Below are 21,051 nucleotides of genomic sequence, written 5' to 3' on the forward strand. Positions count from 1 at the left end.
GAATATTACAATTAATATCTCACATGGGGGTTTTAAGCTCCTTGGGTGGAGCCAGGAGACACTGACTGATGGCTTTTCCCTAGAAGACAAGAAATATGGTCCCCTCAGAGTGATTTTCTCTCTTGGTCCATTTTTCCTCAGCAGATTTGTGGCCTCACTGACATTTTTAATTGGTAAATTGTTGTGTAACCAAAGTCATACTGCAACAGTTCAGTTATTGTACAAGCATGCCTTTATCTGAGATAATCTTAACTCTTGAAGTGGATCTTTGTATAAATTTGGAAACAAATTTAGCTTTTCTTTGTGGGGAAGAAAAAGGAAGTTTGTGCCTGCTTGGAGTTTCCAGTCCCAGTATTGTGTCACTCACTGTCTGATGACAGTGATGAGGTGATTTACCAGAATATTGTAGATAAGCCTTTAAAAAATCCTCTAGTAGTAGGAATGATTTTGTTTGGGCCGAGTTCACTCATACGTAACAGTGGAGTTGTATCACTTGAAGCAAGCTCAAATGAAACTTTAACACAGCTCCCTGACTACTTTGAAATCCTTATTAGCAATGCCTGGTTTTACTTTAGAGACATCATGTTAAATCCTGTGCAAATACAGGGAAAGACAGCCATTCAATACAGACTTCATATTTCTTGAAAGGAAATGTCCTGGGATACATTTCACTTTCTTCCTAGTAGCTGGTGCAGTGCTGTGGTTTGTATTTTAGCATGAGAATACTGTTGGTAAGACACTGATGCTTTCAGTGTTGTGGAGCAGGTCTTACCCTAAGGGAAGGACTTTCCAGTTTCCCATGTTCTGCCAGGGAGCAGGTGCACAAGGAGCTGAGAGGGAGCATCCTGAGGACGGCCAAAGGGATATTCCATACCATGGAAACACCACGCTCAGTAGAGAAACTGGGGGAGCTGGTCAAGAGGAGCTGATCGCTTTTCGGGGAGCTGAGCATCGGACAGCAGGTGGAGAGCAATTGCATTGTGCATCACCTGTCTGTCTTGGGTGGAGGATTTTATTCCTTCCTCTCTTGCTCTCATTTTCATTAAGATTACTGTTATTATTAATATAAATTATTTCAATTATTAATTTTTTCTTATTTTGACCCATGAGTTTTTCTTTTTCCTCTTTTTCTCCCAGTCCCACTGGAGGTAGAGGAGAGTGAACAAGTGGCTGCATGGTACTTAGTTGCCAGACGGAGTTAAACCATCAGGAAAAAACTAGAATAAGTACAGAATGGGTTCAGATATACCAATGCTCCAGGACTTTTTATAGACCAGTTGGTGTTGCAAAGTGATTTGGGAAAAAAAAAGGATTTCTTAGGGTGAAGTGGCATGAAATGCCTAATGCTTGAATTTGAAACATTAGGTATTTGAAGCCAGTGATTCTTTGAAGCAGACAGCGGTATCTAATTAGTTAACTTCAAAGGCAAAGGAGGCAATATACCAGTTGATGCAATTGGTGGCAGCAGGAGTTTGGAAATAAATATCTCTATTTGGCAGTGAGAAGTGAAGCAGAGCTCAGATTTCTGTGGATTGCCTGGCCCCAAGCTCATGTCTCAGAGCTCACATTTCTGTGGTAAAATTAAATCTCAGTTTAAGATCTATGATTCAGTGCAGCTAGTTACTAAAAATCATCTGACCTCCCTAGGTTGTGAATATTTTGAGTTGACCTACATGGAGCTCTTGCTAAGATCTTGATAGAACCCAGCTCTGATGGGGTATTTCCACAAAAGCTTATTAGAATAGAGTTAACAAAAACAGAGACACTTTAAAGCAGTAATTGTCATCCTAGCTAGAAACCAGAAACACAGTGGCATATGAAAACAATGAACAAACAGAAACCCCAAACCTCAAAAAACCTCAGCTGAGCAGAATACGGGGAACAGCCATTCATGGATTTGTAATACATTTTGTACTGGGTTCACTCAGACTGCCTCTTTAAAGATGCTGCATTCCTGGTTGTGGCTGCACCAGGCTACTGACAGAGCCGATGGAGAAGTGAGTGCTCCCTGCAGAAGGCAGCCCAGCTCCCTTCTGCCCAGAGCTGCTGTGTGCAACAGTCCTGTCCCTAATGGCACCAGTGCAGGTGGTTTTCCAATGCTCAATGAGATGTCTCTGGTATTAAGGCATTCAAGTGGATTGTCTCCTTGTATCTATGACCATCCCACTTTGTGGGTGCGCGTGTTTAGGATTCACAGTCTCTTTGAAACGAGATTCTCAATACCAAACCAAAGTCAGCATGACAGATGGTAGTAAAGTTGGCTGTCCTGAGTCTATTCTGTGCATTGCTAAAAAGGCTTCTTTGTCATGTGCACCCTACCATGCCCTGGAGGTATTAGCATTTTGTCATTTGACTTACTTCCCATCCTTTTATTCCTACTCTGAGATTCTGTCTTGCTATCCTTATATCACCTCTATCAGTCAACAGTGTTGTTTCTCAGGCCAAGCAGATTTCTGGTTGCAGTTCAGATATAGCTTCAGGAGCTCCATATCTACTGTCTCACGGGCAACATCAACACACGCTCATAAATCTGTCAACAGGTCTGTGTGTGAGTAAGCTCAGCAGTGGACACACAACAGCAACCCCAGAGAGAGCCCTGGAATTAAAATGACAGCTTGCTCCTGCCTTGCTAGCGGAGGTTTGCTGCACAGACCGCATGCTTAGCACTCCCAAAGCACCACCTTCTCAGCTTAAAATGCTGCCTTGCGTCGCCAGTGACGGCAAGGAGAAAGAAGCACTGTCCTTCCTATTTAGCAAGCGCACCCTTGTGTTCTCAGGCAGCTTTGTTCATGTCCATTCCTAAGGAAGTGCAGTCCAGCCCATCCGCCCTGGGGTGGCGACAGAAAGGCTGCGCAGGCTGCGCTGTTACACAACAGCAGGGCCTGCCTTAAAGAAAGGTTTGCTTATGCGATGATGAGCAAGCGGGAAAGGTCTCTCTGCTGCTAGCTTGATAAAAAGAAAAGAAAAAGTAAATGATTATCAATAAAGTGTGTTTGATTAGGTGTCACTGAGAGAAAGAAAATGCCATTTCATGTCACTTTTTAGAAAGCACAAGGTGTGTAACTTTTGGGGATCATTTTGCTCTTGACTAATCTTCAGATTCAATATTAAAATCTCAAACTTCCCAAAGGAAAGAGATTCTGCATCTTTTAATGAAAGATAAAACAACAATATAAACATACACAAATTTACAGAGAAAGGATCAACTTTAATACATCTGGAGTAAAAGGTGTTCTTTTTTTAAATATGGTATAAAAATAAATGCAAGAAACATTAACAGAGAATATACAGACAACAGACAAAGACACAGGCTTTCTTTCTCAATGTGAATACATCAGTGAAATGAAACCTTCTGTGCTAATTTATTGTGCAATAAATGTGATGCCATATGTATATTTATTAATATATGCATTTTTTACATTTCTTCCAGTTTTTGATTGACGTATTTTTTTAATAAACTGTGCCTAGCAGAAGCTTTTTTTTCACTGTACTTGAGCTTGCAGAAAATAAAAAGACACAGATCCAGCTTGATATGAAGGAGGAAGTGAGCAGACAGTTTTCGAAATGGAGGCATCGAAAGGCTAGAGAGTCCCTCGGAGTCTGTAATGCCTTAGTATACACAAAAGAAAACAAGTCAGGTCCTTGCTCATGCAACATCTTGTTCTACTGTCCTCTGAGTCAGGCAATCAGTGAGCTACAAAGTATGTATAATGATTTGAGTCTGCTTCCATGCTACAAGGTGATCCTTTTAGTAGGACTGCACTAGACTGGTTAACCTCTTTGATGTGAGCGATTTCCCCTGAGGAAAAGATAAAAACAAAAAACAAAAACAGAAAACAGAGGCATGATCACCGCAAACCTGTTCATCAGCAACCACTCAGTGTTGCCACATCACTCTCAAATAACTAGGGGCACCAACTGGAGTCTGTCAAATCTTAAACCACAGGAAGCCATTACACTTAAACACCTGCACTGCCAGCCAGCCAGATTGTTTCACAGAACAAGCCAGCAAATTTAAAGGCCATTTTTGAACAAGATTGGTTTTGGCTGATGAGAAACTGATGTTGAAGTTTTTGCTGTCAGTCACACCCAGAACTTGAAGGCTACCACAAGCAGGAGTGCATTGTGCTTGCTGCAAAGATGAATGTGCAAACTGCAGTAGCTCTGTCACTGAGGACAAAAAAGCTACTTTCGAGTTAAGGTAAGAAAGCAAGAGGCAGATTGCATATATAGCTGTAGGAAAGCAGCTCTTCCATGAACACAGTTATAGGTTGGTTGAGACCATATTTACTATTTATAAGGAACATTGGTCAGGTATATTACATGTGACTGCATAACACTGCTTTGAAGGTGTTGGATTTCCATATTGTTGTTTTCCTCATCATTCCTCCTGTTGCAAGGATGTGGTTTCAATTGTTTAACAAGTTCTTTTAATAAGGTGTTAATGACTGTCCCACAAGAGCTAGGTCTACAGCATAAAGAAGATGGTGTAAGGTATGTCACTCTGGTATATTTCAGGCAGATTTGAGCTTCATCTGAGCCAGACAGAAACCACAGAACAGGAACTAGCTCTCCTATGGCCACATAAAAGGAGTTAGCTCTCCAAGTGCCATCCTACTGTGGCTCTGATCCAACAGAGGCAGAGCTGGCACGGCAAGCTGACATCACAGGCATACCCTGACAATATAACACATATATATCATAAAACATTAAATAGAAAATGGCTCTAACTCGCCAGTTAGATATTTAATACTTACATTTATTATATTCATTTCAAGTGCCCAATTTAGAAATATCAAACTGGTTTCAAGGAGAATACAATAAAAAATACTGTAACTATGGAGAGATGCTTCATTTTCGGCAGTAAATGAACATATTCTGCCATATCAATAAATTGTTAAGCCATCTGCAGTATTATAACTCACTGGAATTACACAATTTAATGTCTATTGCCATTATCAATTAAATTTAAGCTCACAGGGATCTGTAAGTTGGTCTTGAGCATTCGCTCAAATGCAATATATCAAAGTGGGTCCTCATAAAAGGAAGAATAACTATTTTTATTCTTTGTACTGTGAAATACAAGTTGAACAAATTAGGATGAATACTTCCCCTACCACATAATTTGAAAGGGAGCTCGTGATTTGCACTGTTGGGTTAGACTGGTCATCCATCAGGTTCCCCATATCACCTGACAGTATTATTACCTACTTCTTTGAAAGACAGAAAGTCTCCTTCCTGGCGCTCTGTCTTCTCTGAATCTGCCATTTTCTATGTATATTAAATTCACACCTTCTTGATACTTTCTAACCCTTAAATTATGTTTTCCTCTAATGCAGCAGGTAAGCTGCATTAGAGGAAAACATAATTGGTAAGATGTTTTTTCTTTTTAAATAGCCAAAAGAGCCTCAACAGCAGTGTGGCCTTGGAACGCAATTTAAAACATTAAAAGCGTTTCTGAGATTAATGTTTTGTTTGACAATTTCATTAGACAAATCAGGACTTTTGGTGCTAGACATAATCTCAGAAAATATTGAACATATGCTTATCTTTGCCTTTCATTAGGTTATTTGCACTTAAGTTTACGGGTGTACAAGTCAGGCTACTTTCTGTAAACATGTATGAGTTCCCTTTGGGACTGGACTGCATAACCCACTTAATTAAAACACTAAAACCAGGAGTTCTCAATTAGTTAAAATTTGCTCAAAACTACACTGGAAAGCTGCATAAATGCCTGTTGTGGTATAATCTGTGAAATAATTTTTTATTATTATTTGCAACAACTATTTAAAAGTTTCAAAATTTCTGGAATTTCTAGATGGATCATAAACAAATTCTAGCATCTCAGGAATGAATTGTGTTATCACATAAAACAGGAAGTCCTGACATAAAATCAGGCCAAAAAGTAGTTATTACTTGATCTGATTTGTGTGATTGTTTTCTACATTTTGTTTGAATTTCCCCCTAGATACACAGTGAGACGTCATGACAATTTTTTTCTGTGTTCCACATAACTCGATCCCTGGATATTACTGATCTTTGGTTATTTTTTCTCCAAAGCCCTACAGTGATCAGGAACTCTCTGGATGATGGCCCCTTCCTTCAACTCCCCTCCCTGCCTCAGAGAAACCTCCATCTGAACAACAACAACAACAAATGGTCTTTTTCCACACCTTAGTGGTTCTAATTTATCACAAAGTTGGAAAAGTGACAGCTTAGAAGATACACCCTCCTTAAGAGATTTTCTTAAATGCTTATCTGAATCATAATAAGTTCTCCGATTAGGAAAATAAGCTTTTAATACACAGTCCCAGATACAGAATTATCACATCTTCTTATTAGATCTGCAGGGACTTGTTATTTTCCACTTTACAAAATATTCCTTTCAAACTCTGTTCCAGAGTATACTTCTACTTTAGCTCTCTGTGGTAGAGTTTCATAATTACTGCTTGCTTCTAGGAGATTTCCAGATTTACTTAATTTACAGACTGATGTAAGGATCATCCATTGTGGGTAATAATTTAAGAGCTGAGCCTAAATATTTCTTTCAGATACAATGTTAACAGCATTTATGTAAACCAGATTTTGATTTGGGAACCTGCATCTAACATGGCATTTTTCAGAGTTGTAGCATATGAAGATGTTTCCTGTGCTAATGAGATTAAAGAAAATTGGGGGAGGGGCAAATCAGAAGTAGTAAATGTTTATCTGAATAATGAAAAGGAATTCCTTAATATTTTTAATGTATTCTTGCCATCAAAATTTAGAAGCATATGGCTAAATTCTAAGGATGATTAGGATTTTTTTGGCTGTATTAGTGCAATTTGGACATAAAAACTGCAACAATTTAAGAATTTTACTAATAATGCAGATGCCAAAATGGAACCCTGCACACATACCCTGACAAGGGAGTCAGAGTATGAGAAGGTAGCACAGCAGCTGGAGTGAAGAAGTACATCTAAAAGTACCAAATCAATCGGCCTCAGCATTCAGTCCCTATTTGAACACACTAACTGCTTGACATGGAGTTTTCAGCTTTACTTCTAGCGAATTTAAGGGGCAAAATTGTAAAGCTAGGTACAGATGCTGCTAAATACAGTTGTGCTGACTGACCCATTTATGCAGCATGACACTAACACCTCAAATGATCCAAGAAAAAAGTCAGCAACAACCTCCTTACATAGGTGCCTTAAAAGAATTCAATATGACACGTCTACAGGTGTTGGAGTTGAAATGTGTGGTGGAGGAAATCATATCTTTTCCTTTTAGATTATCTTCCTTTCTGCTATGCAACCTCAACTATCCCTTCTTCATGCTTCTTTATTGCCAGTGCAGGTGCTACTCCTCAGGACCTATACTGGTAGCACTAGAAAAGAGAATTCCATGCATCTGATGGAGAAGGAGAGGTGGAGTCCCACTGTGAGCAAAATGAGATGTGGAGCGAGAAGCAGCCCTCCTTGGTCTCAGTTCCCCATCTGCTCACGTGTGAAACACCTGCAGCACACTCCCAGCTCAGCCAGATCAGCAGGGAAAGCTTCCAAATGACATTGCACGGCAGTAAACACAGAGCTGGGGGGCAAACAGCCCCTGACAGCAGCACGTCTGGAGAGACATGGGAGAAGCAGCAGTAAATCCTTTTCCATGGTGAGGCAACCCTTGCTCTACCAGCACAAGGGAATTGCTTCAGCACTGCTCTGGGGTTCAGAATTCTGCTTCAGCTTCCAGAGGATGCTGCTGTCAGCCATCTGTGCAGGTGTATTTCTCTTTCAGATGTGAGGAAAGGGACAAGTCTAGTATTTACTGAATTTGGGGGACAAGTTGTCAGCACAGCTGCAGTGCTAAGTGCTTACATGTGCAGGGAAATCCTTCTGCCTCTGGCTGAGATTTGCAGCCCTTTGTTCCTTTCTCATTAGGGCCAAACTGTTTCCTGCAATGATCTGAAGCAGGAGGCAGTGGCTGAACAAATGCTTTCCTCTTTTGGCTCACTCCAAATCCAGCGACATCCATTTCTCTCTCCTTTTGCACTTTGCATTTACTGATGAGCTGCTCTCATTTGTGATTAAGCTAAAACCTCTTGCCAGATGGGGTAGTTTGAATTTGAATAACCATCTGAAATGTAGGTTTCCAAGGAACTGATGCACAAGAAAATTATTTTTTTAGTATGCTTGTCCTGGTCCTGACTCCTCAAGTTTCCATACCTCTCTGCAGTTCTCATTCCTGCAAATAGCCTAAGAATAAGGTACATTTTTGTCAGCTGGAAAGTGGCAGACTCTGGCCCAGTACCTGACCAGTCTGTGCTGGCTCCTCACTTGGATGACCCAGGTTGTGTAAGTGTTACTCCTAAGCTCCTCTCTTCCAGCACAGAGCAGCTTAGCTCCGCTCACTGCAGAGCAGCACAAGGAGGCCATTCCTCATTGGCATGTGCTTTACCATTTTCCTCTGTGGGCACAGCTCTCAAAAAAACTCCTTAAACTAGAAGTTCTTACTAATTAATAGGCCAAAATAAAAATTTCAATTATTTATTTGTTCTTTTTATTCAAATACAATTAAGACATCTCTTCCTGAAATGGAGAAGGCCTTCATTACTACAATTAATTATTATTTTCATTCATGTTTTGTATTTGTAAAATAAGTAGCTTTGTGACTTATATTTTTTCTAACTAACTGGCTTTTTGTTTAAATTTTGGAAATAACCTGTAAGTAAATTCAAAATGAGATTCCAGAGCTGAAACTGCATTGAATTTCTTGGATAATGAAATACTTGAGGAAAGTCTATCCCTTGGCAGGGTTTCAGGATTAGATGAGCTTTTGGTCTGGCACAGTAGGGTACACAAGTTTTACCTATTCATATAGTAAAATTTCTTGATTAACAGATTAAATTGATTGTTTATGCGGTTTTTCCTCTATAAAAGGGATAGATTTTAACATGAAAAGAGATTACACTCGTTTAAACATCTAGAAAGTCTATGAACCACTGATAAAAACTGAGGAAGCTACTTTTATGCGTTTTCATTTCCATCTCTAGGCAGTAATTCACAATGTCACGTTAAGTGACATTGGATTGAAACTCAGTGAAAATGAGTCTGTTCGATGGCCTTTGCATTTCAAATCTCATGCATGAAATGGTCTATTGTTACTGGTTTGGAGGGGGAAAAAATAAATCAAAGGACTCTGGTCAGCAAGTTCTTCCAGGTAAGTGGGAGAAGACAGCTGGAAAGGATACAGGTAATATAAGATATAATTGTTTCAAACTCAGAATTATTAAGTGGGGTCTTGTTTATGAGGTTATGAGTGGAGATAATTAGAGTTTGACAGCTTTCTAATTTAATATATGAACTGAACTTGGTCTGTTTTGTACTGGCTGTATTTCCCTAGGGCCTCACAAACACACAAGCACCTCTTTATTGTTTTGTGCTCTGTATAACTGTGCAGTGACAGATGAAATGCTAACACTGATGGTGGTGCCTGGAGTCATGGCACCAAGGCATGAGGATGGAGTGGCTCCCCCCACAGCTTTAAGGAGGGAGGCTACCCCTTCTTGCCTCCCTAACTTAGTTCCTGCTGGGACAATAACATTTGCATGGGGTGGAAATTAAATTAACTCGTTCCCCCTGTAAAGCAGGTCCCTTTGTCTTGAGGGTTCCAGACCAGTAATCACAGCTAAGCACCAGGCTGGAGCTCTAGTCCTGCTCTGTCTGCCACTGTCATAAGTCCTGCATGCACATGAGAAATTACAGACAAAATTGCTCCTTAAAGACCCTCTTTGCCCCCATCAACATTACCAGTGTATATTCACCTACTTCCCCCCCCCGGTAATTTAGATATTAGCACTTGAGGTAAATTTGCTGAGCTTTTTAATTTTTCATTTTTAATTTTTTAAATAGTTTTTTTCTCCATGTGAATTCTTCAAAAGAATTTGAGTTTTTAAATGCCACAGAAACTGCTGATTTTGGCCTCTCTACTGCTTTAGCATGCAATGAGATCCTCCAGCTCCATCCCTTAGATCTTTAACTTCCCTAGCCCCTTGGGGAGCTGCAGGTGACTGGAAATTTATCAGTCTCCAAGAGAAAGCTGAGGTGCTGAGCTAGGCAGGGGGGAGCCCAGAGCAGTGTCACTGCTCTCTGTCCTCTGACTCAAAGCTGTGACACTCATGGTTGCCCGTGTCACACCACTTATCTGATGGCTTCATCCCAGTAGTGCTGCAGGGTCTGTGCTCTGTATTTTCACAGTACCCAGGAGGCTAAGGATAGCTGAGGTTACTACTCAGATACAAACTATAAAGAGTTCAGTAATAAATATTACATGTAGCAAATGCCAGCTTGCTATTACTTCTGTATATTTTATGTGAATGCAGATCTGTTTCTAAGGCTAACCATATTTTCTGCTGCAGACTGCTGAAGGCATTAGCAATTTTGCACTATAAAATCTACAGAGCAGCTAATTAGTCAGTTTTTAAACTGAGCATTTAGACCTTTCATGAACTGCACCAGCTTACTGAAAATTTTCTGGAAAGAAAACCCTTCAATGTCAAAGAAATGCAGAGCTGAGCCTAGTGTATAGCTCCACTTCTATTTTTTCTCCATCAGACTAAAATGACTCATTATAATAGGTTATTTCCATGTAATTCATGAAATAGAACAGAGTAATTGCCCTCTACAAAGTTTCTAAAATTTCTAGCTTAACAAATGCTTTCTATAGCAAGTGTAACCCAATTTCGTTTAACATTGATCAGGAGCCTCCTAGAGTCAACAAATCAGATAATGAATTACAAGTCCATCTGTTCAGACTGAATCCCTAGACACAGCCAAGGTTACTGTGTTTTTATTAAACACTTCACATGGAAGAAACTGAGGTCTGATTTAGTTTAATACAAATATATTGATATAATATAAAAATATTTGATATAACTGAGGAAAAAAAGTCCAGTGAAAATTAGTCTAAATATTGCAAACCATCAGAGAAAAGAAACTGTAATTTTCATCTCAATAAATCAGAGATGATAGCATTTATCCAGGTTACAGAAGACCCTTTTCACACCTATCTTCTGTATTAATCAGTAGACAGATCTATTCCACAGTCCCTCACTTCACAGTTGATCAAGGTAATCAGTACACTGTAGAATATCCTGAGAAATGTTTCCCTCATCCCTGCTCTTTGGAACCACTGTACCAAGACAGATAATTACATATTATAAACTCATCACAACCAAGAACAAGAGTGGAAGAACAAGGGTGTCTGGTGGAAAGAGGTCCTGAGGAAGTGGTTGACATGAATTCAGTCATCTTGGAAAAAAGGTTTGCATTTGAGCATCCTGATATTCTGGATTAATTTGCAAGCCTGAGAGCTGTCAGCCTAATAGAGATTATAGATCTAGCAGTGACATGTTTTTCTTTCATACCTCACCCGACTTGACAGACTCCACCCAGGTTAACAGGTAGTAGTTGGAAAAAAAGCAAAACCACAGATTTTATTCCAGAGTTTGCTCTGTGAAAAAAAAAAAAAAATCCCCCTCTTCTACCAAACTACTTATGTCCAGAGATCCTCTTTTCCATTTCTAGTTCATAGCTGGTTTATGGGGCCTGCCTTGCATCTCTGGCATGCTGTTATTCTGGTACTTCTGCCCTGAGATTAGCAGGATGAAAACTGGGCATGGCTGCAGGGCACAATGCTCCCATGTTTGTGCCCAGAACTGCTGGTTTATCTGTAAGGCTGCTCTGAGAGGGATTTCAGCAACTCCCAGCCTTGTCTTCCCATTTTCCCTTTCTGCACTGTATTCCCGACCCCTCTACCTGCAGCTTGCCATTCCCCCCTCATGGCCACCTGTTTGCACAGTGTACACCACAACCAATTCCTGACCCCTGGGCTGCTCCAAATGCCATGAATAAATGTAGCATTGCAGCTTGCCAGGCACTGTGACTGGGAAAAAGTCTGGCTCGCAGAGGTCTGTATGTGTTACCCACTCTATGCACTCTCTTCTACAGACTTTTTATTAATATGGAACTTCCTACTGAATTATAATGGAATTATCATGTATAGTGCTATCATGTACAATGTTGTTTTATAGATCCAACCTGTTTAGACAACACACAAATCACACTGCAACATGCTACGGCAACACCACCATGCAAAACACAGGGGTTTTTGTTTCAAACATTGGGATAGTTTCCTTTGTAGCTGTTTATTTACTTTTAGTGTCCTTTACTGACTTTGTCCCATTGAATCCAAATTTCTTCCTGCTTACAGTGGATTCAAAGTATATTACAGGAAGCCTTTACCTATAAGAAAGTAGTTAAAGAATTACTGTTTTGTTTTTAAAAGTGAGATATTCCCACAGCCTCACAAAACTTTCACTGTGTTTTTTTCTCTTTTTTTGATTACTGGAAAGAATATATGTATTTTTTAAATACTTGAGGCAATACTCTTGAGCCTCATTTCAGGGGAGACAGTTTCTGACAACTGCTTCTCCTTCCCTAGAAACTGAAAAAACAAAAACCATGATCTTTGCTGAAAGCTCTCATTTTGTTCATTTCACCACACACAGCTCCACTAACCAGGTCACAGAAAAAGCCACTGACGCACACACACGCACACACAGAGCAGCGTCACCTGCACGATTCAACAGACAATGCCGACAAACTCGAGTATAATCCAAGATCTTTCTACCTCTTTTCATAACAGGTTAGTGCTCGCCCTCAGTGTTGGTGTACAGTTTTTATGGCATGGAAAAATAGGGATGTTTCTGCCCTACAAAAATAAATGCGTTGAATTCTTTAGTTGGAGCTTTCACAATGTAAAAGGAAAAAAAAATAATCCCAAAGAAAATGGATAAGTAAAAAGAATCCCAAGTATCACGAAATCAGTGGATCTTCTGGCAGGTGGCAAAAGAATCCTCAGACAAAATCTACCAGCCTTAATTTTTTTTGCCTTTGAGAAATAGCTTTTGAAAGTTATACATTGAAAAGAAAAAAAATCAGTTCTTTTAGTCCATTATGAAAATGAATCCAAATCAAACCCTTGCACATAAACAGCATGAATTCTTTGGTCCTGTAGAAGCTGTTAGACATTAAGGAAGATGGGAAAATTATTATTGGTTTTTTTCCCTGTGCCCAATTGAAAAAATGGGGACAAAGTCTTTTTTAGTAAAATTAAAAGAAGACAGAATGGAAATCCAATGTATTCAAGCGTTTTAGACTTAGTATTTTTGAAGGCACCAGAAAAAGAAACAACATCAAGCATGTTTTTCACAGATTTTTTACTAAAATTATAGGGGGGAAAAAGTGACTAATTTCATGCTTCCTAATGCAAAAAGCATGGCTCCCAAAGGTCCATTCCTCCATGGGTGACTACTGAGATCAGTGGGAAAGGGACTAGGGAGGAGGGGTTGTAATGAAAGCACATTATAAAGCTGTCATTCCCAGGAAAATTCACAAGCTGTGATGAATACACTTTTAACCACCAAGTTAGAGAAGCAAAAGGGAAAGTAGGGATCAGTGAGGGGAAGGGAAGAAGGATGTCCCATCAGGCTTACTAGTCTTCCGAGGCAACAAACTTACCACATTGCGTGTGAATTTCTCAAAAGATGTTCGACGATCCAGAGTGTTTTCCAACTTAAATTTGAAATAAATAAAACAAAAGAAACAAAAAGAAAAAGGAGGGGGAAAAGAAAAGCAAGAACAATGGAATAGAAAAGGAGGTTTGATGTAACAATGGACTGCAAAACAAAGTTTGTATAAATCAGGAAGCAAACACAGGTATGAGGCTGTAATGGGACTTGGCAAAACAGGGGATGGGCAAAACAGATACAGTACTAGACAAAAGTAATTTTTCATGGGGATCAAACTGGTTTGAATTTAAGGAAAAACTGAAAGTAAAAAGAAATAATGAAGTGCACATCTTGTGTTAATGAACTGACATTCACAAACTTAAGGACTTCACATGGACAGTTGAAGCTTTCTGGTATTTTCAACATCTCTCTCTATATTGGATCTTCAGAAATCAACGTTTGAACAAAAAACAAAATCACACAGTACTTTCATATAATTTTAGGTTGTCATTATTAACAATAGAATGCTAGGTGTTAATAACTACCTTGTTCCAGTAACAATCGGGGCCCCGATTTTGCAAGGCACAGGGCTCCCAGCTGATTCTAGGAGATTACTGTTTAGAGCCCTCTAATAGAATTATTTATCATCATGGAAATCTGCATTGTACAAGCTGCTCCACATACTCTGGGCTGTGGCTATTCAGAACCCATTCTGTAACTGGACTTTTCTAAGGGAATATTACATACCAAGACATGAACCTCTGTTTGCCAAAATGTGACATGATCAGTCTTTCAAGTCAGATTCCTAGCCTACTCAAAACTATTCATGTAGTAATAGGGAAAGAAACAAAATTGGGAAGCCCCTAAATTTATAGTTGAAGTTAGAAGCTATTCATATGAAAAAGATTGTTTCTAAACACATTCTGTAGCTTTCATAGGTGGAATAAAGAGAACAACAATTATTACATAAGCAAACTTGCAAACATGAAAGACTATTCTTCTGGGATTTTATTTTATTTTTTTTAATGTATTTGTAAAGCACTTTGCAATTTAAGGTGCTTCATAACAGAGAAAACAGTACAATATGGGATGTAAAAATAAAAATAAGTTTTGCTAGATTAACTTATTGAAACATGCCCGCATGCAGGATATATACACATATATGTATATTGAACTCCTGTGTGTATGTGACCCTCCAAAAACGCCAAGCTGGTCACCTACCAGATATCCAGTTGCACTGGCACAGGGGAGAGAAGACTGAGTATTGTTGCAAACATAACCACTGCTTTGCACAGCGGCAAGACAAAGGCAAGATGGACCAATACCTTTTTCTTGGCCTGTAGCAGCTCCTGGTAGGCACTGGATCGTATAAAACGAGGATAAGAATCACTTTTCATCAGTTTGTAAATGTGCTCCTGAAAAGGAAAGGAGGAGCTGTTACTGCCATAGAAGAGGACACATGTAAAATGGGAGGCAGCCACATGTTTTGGACGTGGAATGTACACCAGTAGCACTACTATGAACAGGAAGTATTATAGGATAGCAGGTTTCAGCTCTGAAGCTAAGGCTGAATTGCTTTCTATTCTTAAAGCTGAAATTCCACCCATTTCTTATGTATAATTACACAACACACCTTTCTTTAATTTATTGACCAAATTTTCCAGTACAAATTTATTTTCTAAGAACTGATAACTGAGTCCTAGCTTCAGGTCCAACGTCAAACCTCCCTTACATTAGTTAGTTTAGCTAAGTGATGAAATTAAGAGCCGTGGGTCCTTCCCCATCAGATTTTCTGAATTAGTTTCTGGAGATACTCTTGTGATTTCAGAGTCAAAGAAGAGGTACTAAGTTTTCAATTCAGCACCACAATTAATGCTTAGGTTAGCGAGGATTTCCACTGGCAACTCTTGACAACATCCTTTGACAGGTGTTTAGTCTGCTCTCCAGTTAATATAAAAAGGAAAATACATATGTATTTTGAAAAACAGTTCCAGACTAATCTAATTTTCAAGATATTAATTCTTCAGAGGCATATCAATATTTGTAAACCCTTATTCAGAAAATAAATTACAAGAGCAGCTTAAAAAACTTAATTTGGAAATGTTCTAATTTTTGAAAAAGATGAAAAACAAAAAATCTGTGATGTAGAACACTTGATAATTCTAGTTCTGATGATCTGCTCCAGAAAAGATTTGTAGAAAAAGCAGCCAGAACAGAAAATACTCTCAAAATTATTTTTTTAAAAATACTGAGTCGTTAGCTATTCTATCATTAGCTATTTTCATGGAGTTTTTGTTTTACTCAAATTCTATTTTTTACTCTAGGAAACCTGTAGCACAGCAATTGGGAAACAGCAAACAGACTTGAAAGAAAATACTGTTTCTCGGCTTGGTAGTGCATAAAATGAGTGAACACAAAAAAAGCCAAAACAAACAAAAAAGCCCCAAACAAAACTCCCCACTTTGCCTGAAAATTAAGACGAGGTAAAATTAGAACTGATGTTTAATTTTTGCTCTATCAGAAACCATAACAATTATTCTGAATGTCTTTGTATTTCTTACAGTAAGCAGAGAAATTCTGATGTACATTTAGAACTTAGACTGGTTTATTTGGGGGAGGTTTTTTTCACTCAGTGGCTGCGAAAGCAGACAATGCAGTCAACAGAGAGCAGAAAGTGGTGATGAGCATTAAAATTTAATTTCTGTACAAGAAATATGCCTGTAAAAGCAAGAATAAATTGGGCTGTATTAGTATTGTTAATGTACACATTAGCCAGGACACATTAATGCACATATTTAGCACAAATGGGTTATTTTTACTTGTGTGTCCCATTTTACCTATGTATCTACATTTGACATGGAGTTTCATCTTTCTATATTTCCAGTCCAGAAATGCTTTTAATAAATTTTTAACCACAATTAAATGACCCCCCCAACTGCCAGAACAGCACACCAAAAGTCTCCTTCCCAGCTGGCAGGCAAAAAAAGGCTTGTTGCAGAGGCAGAGCCTACCCCTGACAAAACCCTCCACCTCAGATGGGACACTTTAAAGTTCCTAATGTTTCAAGTAAGAACACAGCAGGTGCAGCCTGTCCCTTTTCCACAGAAACTGAGGCCTCCAGGTTTAAGGTTTTGTGCTGAACTGGATGAAGCAGAGGTCCTCTCCAGGTGGCAAAGTCTTGCTTGCATAAACACTGAATATTCCATGTCTTTCATAAATGAAGGGCAAAGTTACAAGAGATCTGACAGTAAAAGGGCATTGAAATTTTACACTTATTATGAAAAAAAAAGGATACTGGCAAGGATTTTAAATGTCAATTACTCACTCAACTGCAAAGACATATTTTTTAAAAAACTTTGATCTTGATCTAAGTATTTTTTACTTTTGCCATTTATGTCTTTGCTATACACTGCATTCTTTAATCTCCAGGGGTCAGCAGATGCAAGTAAAAATGGTATGTTTGGTTTAACGTAGAGTACTTCAAAACAGTGGCTATGACTTAGGGTCTACTGAAAATTTTCTTGTTTCTTCATAGGTTGCTATTCTCATAATGGAAAAATTAAAAGGAGGTAAAATTATTCCCCTTCATATTTAGGGCAGAGGCATTGTCCCAAAAAGTAGAAAGCCTCAATTCAACTCCCTTTTCTCCTTCATGGGCCCTGAAGCAGCATCTCCTAACTCCCAAGATGATGACCTAATAATCAAACTGCAGGAAATTCTGCAGGGATATGATCTCAATCTCTCCTTTTGACACCATTTCACATTGCATTAATAATTAAATTTTCATCACTGGGCTGCTGAGGAAAATGGAGGATGATACCAGTTCTGCTACTTATACTGTGAATCCAATTCTTTTCTATTGTTTTTCTCAGAAGTCTTCAGAGATAAAACATTAAGTTGTAAGTCACAGGAAGTGTTGCATTTAATACAGAAGTACTTCATTTTTTATTCACTACATGCTTTCCTCTATTCAAAGCCCACTTGAAAACTCTGGATGAAGCACAGAAGTTTCATGAAGAACTTCATATGCCTCACGAAAGAAAAAAATGTTCCACATTTGCATTGCCAAAATGGCATTTTAGGAAACAGGGCGTTATCATACAATTCCCAAATACATCTCATTTTTGCATATAGATTTCACTAGCCAATATTCCACTTCGGATATCCATAAACACAATTGCAAACTGACCTGAGCGTCTTCAAACGTGTATCTTCCAGGTTCCTTCACATTCTGAGTGGTTTTGTCATAACTTTTTGAATCTAGGTTGATGGCGCTGGGTGCACCTGGAGCAAGAAATTCTTGCCAGATTTCTTGGACGCGAGCAGGAACTTCACGGATTGGCCTCTTCTTCAGGTCTTCTACTGCTAACCAGAACCTATGGTACAACACAACATCTTGACTTCCTGCTCAGGACAGCCACTAATGAAGTGCCCACATTCTTCCTTGCTCTCAAAAAAGAAATTAAGTACCTGACACTTTCAGCTAGACATGCTAAAATAAGAAAAAGCTGAGTGGTTTTATGTTGGGATCAGCATTCTGGTGTACTGTCTCAAGGCAATCAACCCACCCAGGGACGCAATCTTTAGAAGGCTCTTCATAGGACAGATAGGAAATCCTTCATTACTTATGTATGGGTAACGTGCTTGCAGGAAGATTCCAGATTTAGCTAGAATTAAACTGATGCTTCATTTTGACAGAACCACAAGGGCTTATATTGCTTATAAACTAACTGCTTTTTGACATTATTTTAAAAACTAATCATTTATATTCTTGCTATCTACATGAATCTCTGAGTCCTACTAAATCCTACACTGTGTAACTAATTTTGTTACTCAGAAATCATTCATACACTGAAGAAGCATTTGTTTTGCTAATTATAATTTATTTTCTCTTTTCAGCATTCCATTTACATGCATATTTTTGCTAAAAATGCTGAATGGAATTACACATTCTCTCTTCTGCTGCTGAGCAAACCAACACTGGGCAGCCATATGTAGTGCAGCCAGTTCACTGTATCCTCATTCAGTCTGGAACAAGATACTACAAAGGTCCTGAGCACTTTATGATCATAGCTAACTAGCTGTAAGCTTTATTTCGTTATTTCTTCTATTGGTATTCAGACTCTCTCATGGCACAAAATAGTCTTAAATTAATTCAGGATCCCATTCCTAGACATGATTCAGACCACTTAGTTCTCCCCCAAATCCAAGAGCTCAACTAAAGTTTGACTTTGATAAACATGCAATATATACTGTTGCAACTTTTCATTATTGTTCTGACACAGCTGATCCTATGAAACAGATAAGCTGAGCCTTGAAGTGATTTAACTTTGAAATCAGCTGGATTTTCCACGGATCACAAATAAATTGGGTACACCTTATGGTTTGCACCCTGCTTACACTGTGAGATCAACTTAACCTCTTTTAGCTGAGTTCAACAAGGATGGGATCGGAGAGAACCGTGAAACTGTACTCAGACCCCCCCAAGAAAGCAAAATGACACCACCCTCAACCAAATTCTACTTTAATTATTGTAAAAAAACTTAAGAGAGGGTAGTAAAGCATAGCAAACCTATAGTACTCTTGCTATAAGACATCCTTCACTTCCTCTAGCAATTATTTCTTCATAGTTGTACTCTGAAATTTCTTTGTAGCACAGATGGAAGGAGCCTGTGTTTATTTTCCACAAGCCAGCAGGGTTAGATCCATGCTACCAAGAAGACTATTTTAGGTATTTCTACAGCCTTGAATTTCAATAGTACATAAGCACAATTTTCTCATCTAAGATTCTCCAAGAGACAGAGAAGCAATATTATCCCAGTTTTGGAAATATATTAAGAATGTAATAATGTACAGTGGTTTCTCCAAGGTCACAAAGGGGATCTGTGCCAATAGAACTCGAGTTTCAAAACTTTTGGGTAGCATCTCTTATATGTATGAACTACAGTGTGAATTGGACATAATTCTGCACAGAGCCTGGGGATGTATCCTGAGAATTTGATGGCAATGCAGGAATGCCTGCTAACTCAAGTTTAAAAACTGCAAAGCTCACAAACTCTAATTCAGTTCACTCTCTCAAATTTGGGCAACCTACTTTGGTTTCTTTAAGCTGGTTTAGATATTTGCATTTAAAAGCACATATCCTGCAGTGCTAACCCCTTCAAGTGCATCTTCTGGGATTGACTGATTGCTCATGTGTCTCCAAGTCAGGTAAGGAACACAAAAATGAAAGGGAAGGATGCTCTTTGTAAACACACATTTTCTGTCTCCCTGCAGACATCCTGCAGATCTAGCTCAGAGATGTCACTTCCTTTTTTGTTCCATTGTATCACTGCCAATAACTCTGGAAGTCACTGCAAACATGCCTTAGGATGCTATTCTCTTTTGCAAGTAAACTGTTTTCATATAGTAGGTTATACTCAATTATGGGGAAATGGATGGGAGATAAATTTCGATAAATTTAACTTCTATGCTTGCAGCATAGAATAAGGAGGTTGTATAGATCCATTCTTGCAGGCTGAACACCAGTTCTTTGATAGATGAATATAATTTTACCCTTCTAACAATAGCATTCAAAGATACAACTAAAAATGTGAAACTCTAAATATAGAAATCTCTCTAAAAGTGGGAAGAATTATGATTTCTGTGTTATGTCTAGGGTGCTTATTTCACAGCCAACACACATTTTAAGATTTTAATCTACTTATCTTTTAAGAAAAGATGCCTGCCCTCCTCCCACAGAGAGCTGAATTCAAATATTCAAAGTTAAGAAATGACAAAAATAAGGCTGCTCCCTCTTGCATTTTCAAAAATAACTTTTTCAAATATCCCATGGCAACCAACAGCACAGATGAAGTTGAAATAGAGTCAGCAAGACCTCAGTGCAGGGCCTCAAACCAAAAGAGCTCCCTGTACTGTTTTACAGCTCTCTGCCTCATGAGCTGTGACCAGAGCAAGGGAAGACTCCTGTGGCAAAAAGCACACAGTCTGCAACATCACTATGTGCAAGGGCAGGCAAGGGGAGAAGGGGAATTGCAATTTTTGGGCAATGATATACACAGAAGACTTGGTGCTACTTTGTGTAAGGAGCTAGAACTCAGTCTGGCTGCCCTTGGATGAAACTGCATTTCCTGTTGGTGGAGGTTTGCATTTGCCATGGAGACCCTTTCTAGCAGATGCTCAGCACTGTTTGAACAGAGACTTGGGGAGCTGAGTGTAAACCTCCCTGCTGTCTTCTACCCCAGCATTTGGGCTGCCCCTGCTGGGTCACAGAGCAGACACACAGCAGAGAGAGAGTGTGTGGTGTACAGCAGTAGTACATCCAGCCACGTGGACTGCTAAAACACATGTTGGGAGATATCTGGGGATTATATCCTCCAGCTGAATTACTTTCAAAGCCGCAGTGGCCTCATAGATAAATAGCACAGCTGCAACACAGCTTCTGTCCCATTAAGTGACCTAAAGGCAGGTGCAGCCAGATTCCAGACCAGCTAATCAGTTAAATTTAG

The 21,051-nt window shown here is 39.0% G+C and overlaps 1 protein-coding gene across 9 annotated transcripts in view; it reads right to left on the bottom strand.

The window, feature by feature from the left end:
• Positions 1–21,051, bottom strand: part of RGS7 (regulator of G protein signaling 7) — a 257,489-nt gene that overhangs the window by 13,450 nt on the left and 222,988 nt on the right. For 4 of the 9 annotated variants that reach the window (XM_059841686.1, XM_059841685.1, XM_059841682.1 and 1 more), the window contains 3 exons: positions 17,733–17,919; positions 14,869–14,958; positions 3,134–3,609 (listed from right to left, as the gene is read on the bottom strand). In XM_059841686.1, coding sequence (XP_059697669.1) covers positions 3,451–3,609; positions 14,869–14,958; positions 17,733–17,919 — 436 coding nt within the window. In that variant the 3' untranslated portion in view covers positions 3,134–3,450. The other 5 variants (XM_059841691.1, XM_059841687.1, XM_059841688.1 and 2 more) reach the window with 5 other exon arrangements.

This window comes from Haemorhous mexicanus, chromosome 3 (genome assembly GCF_027477595.1).
Source record: "Haemorhous mexicanus isolate bHaeMex1 chromosome 3, bHaeMex1.pri, whole genome shotgun sequence".
NCBI classification, from domain to species: Eukaryota; Metazoa; Chordata; class Aves; order Passeriformes; family Fringillidae; genus Haemorhous; species Haemorhous mexicanus.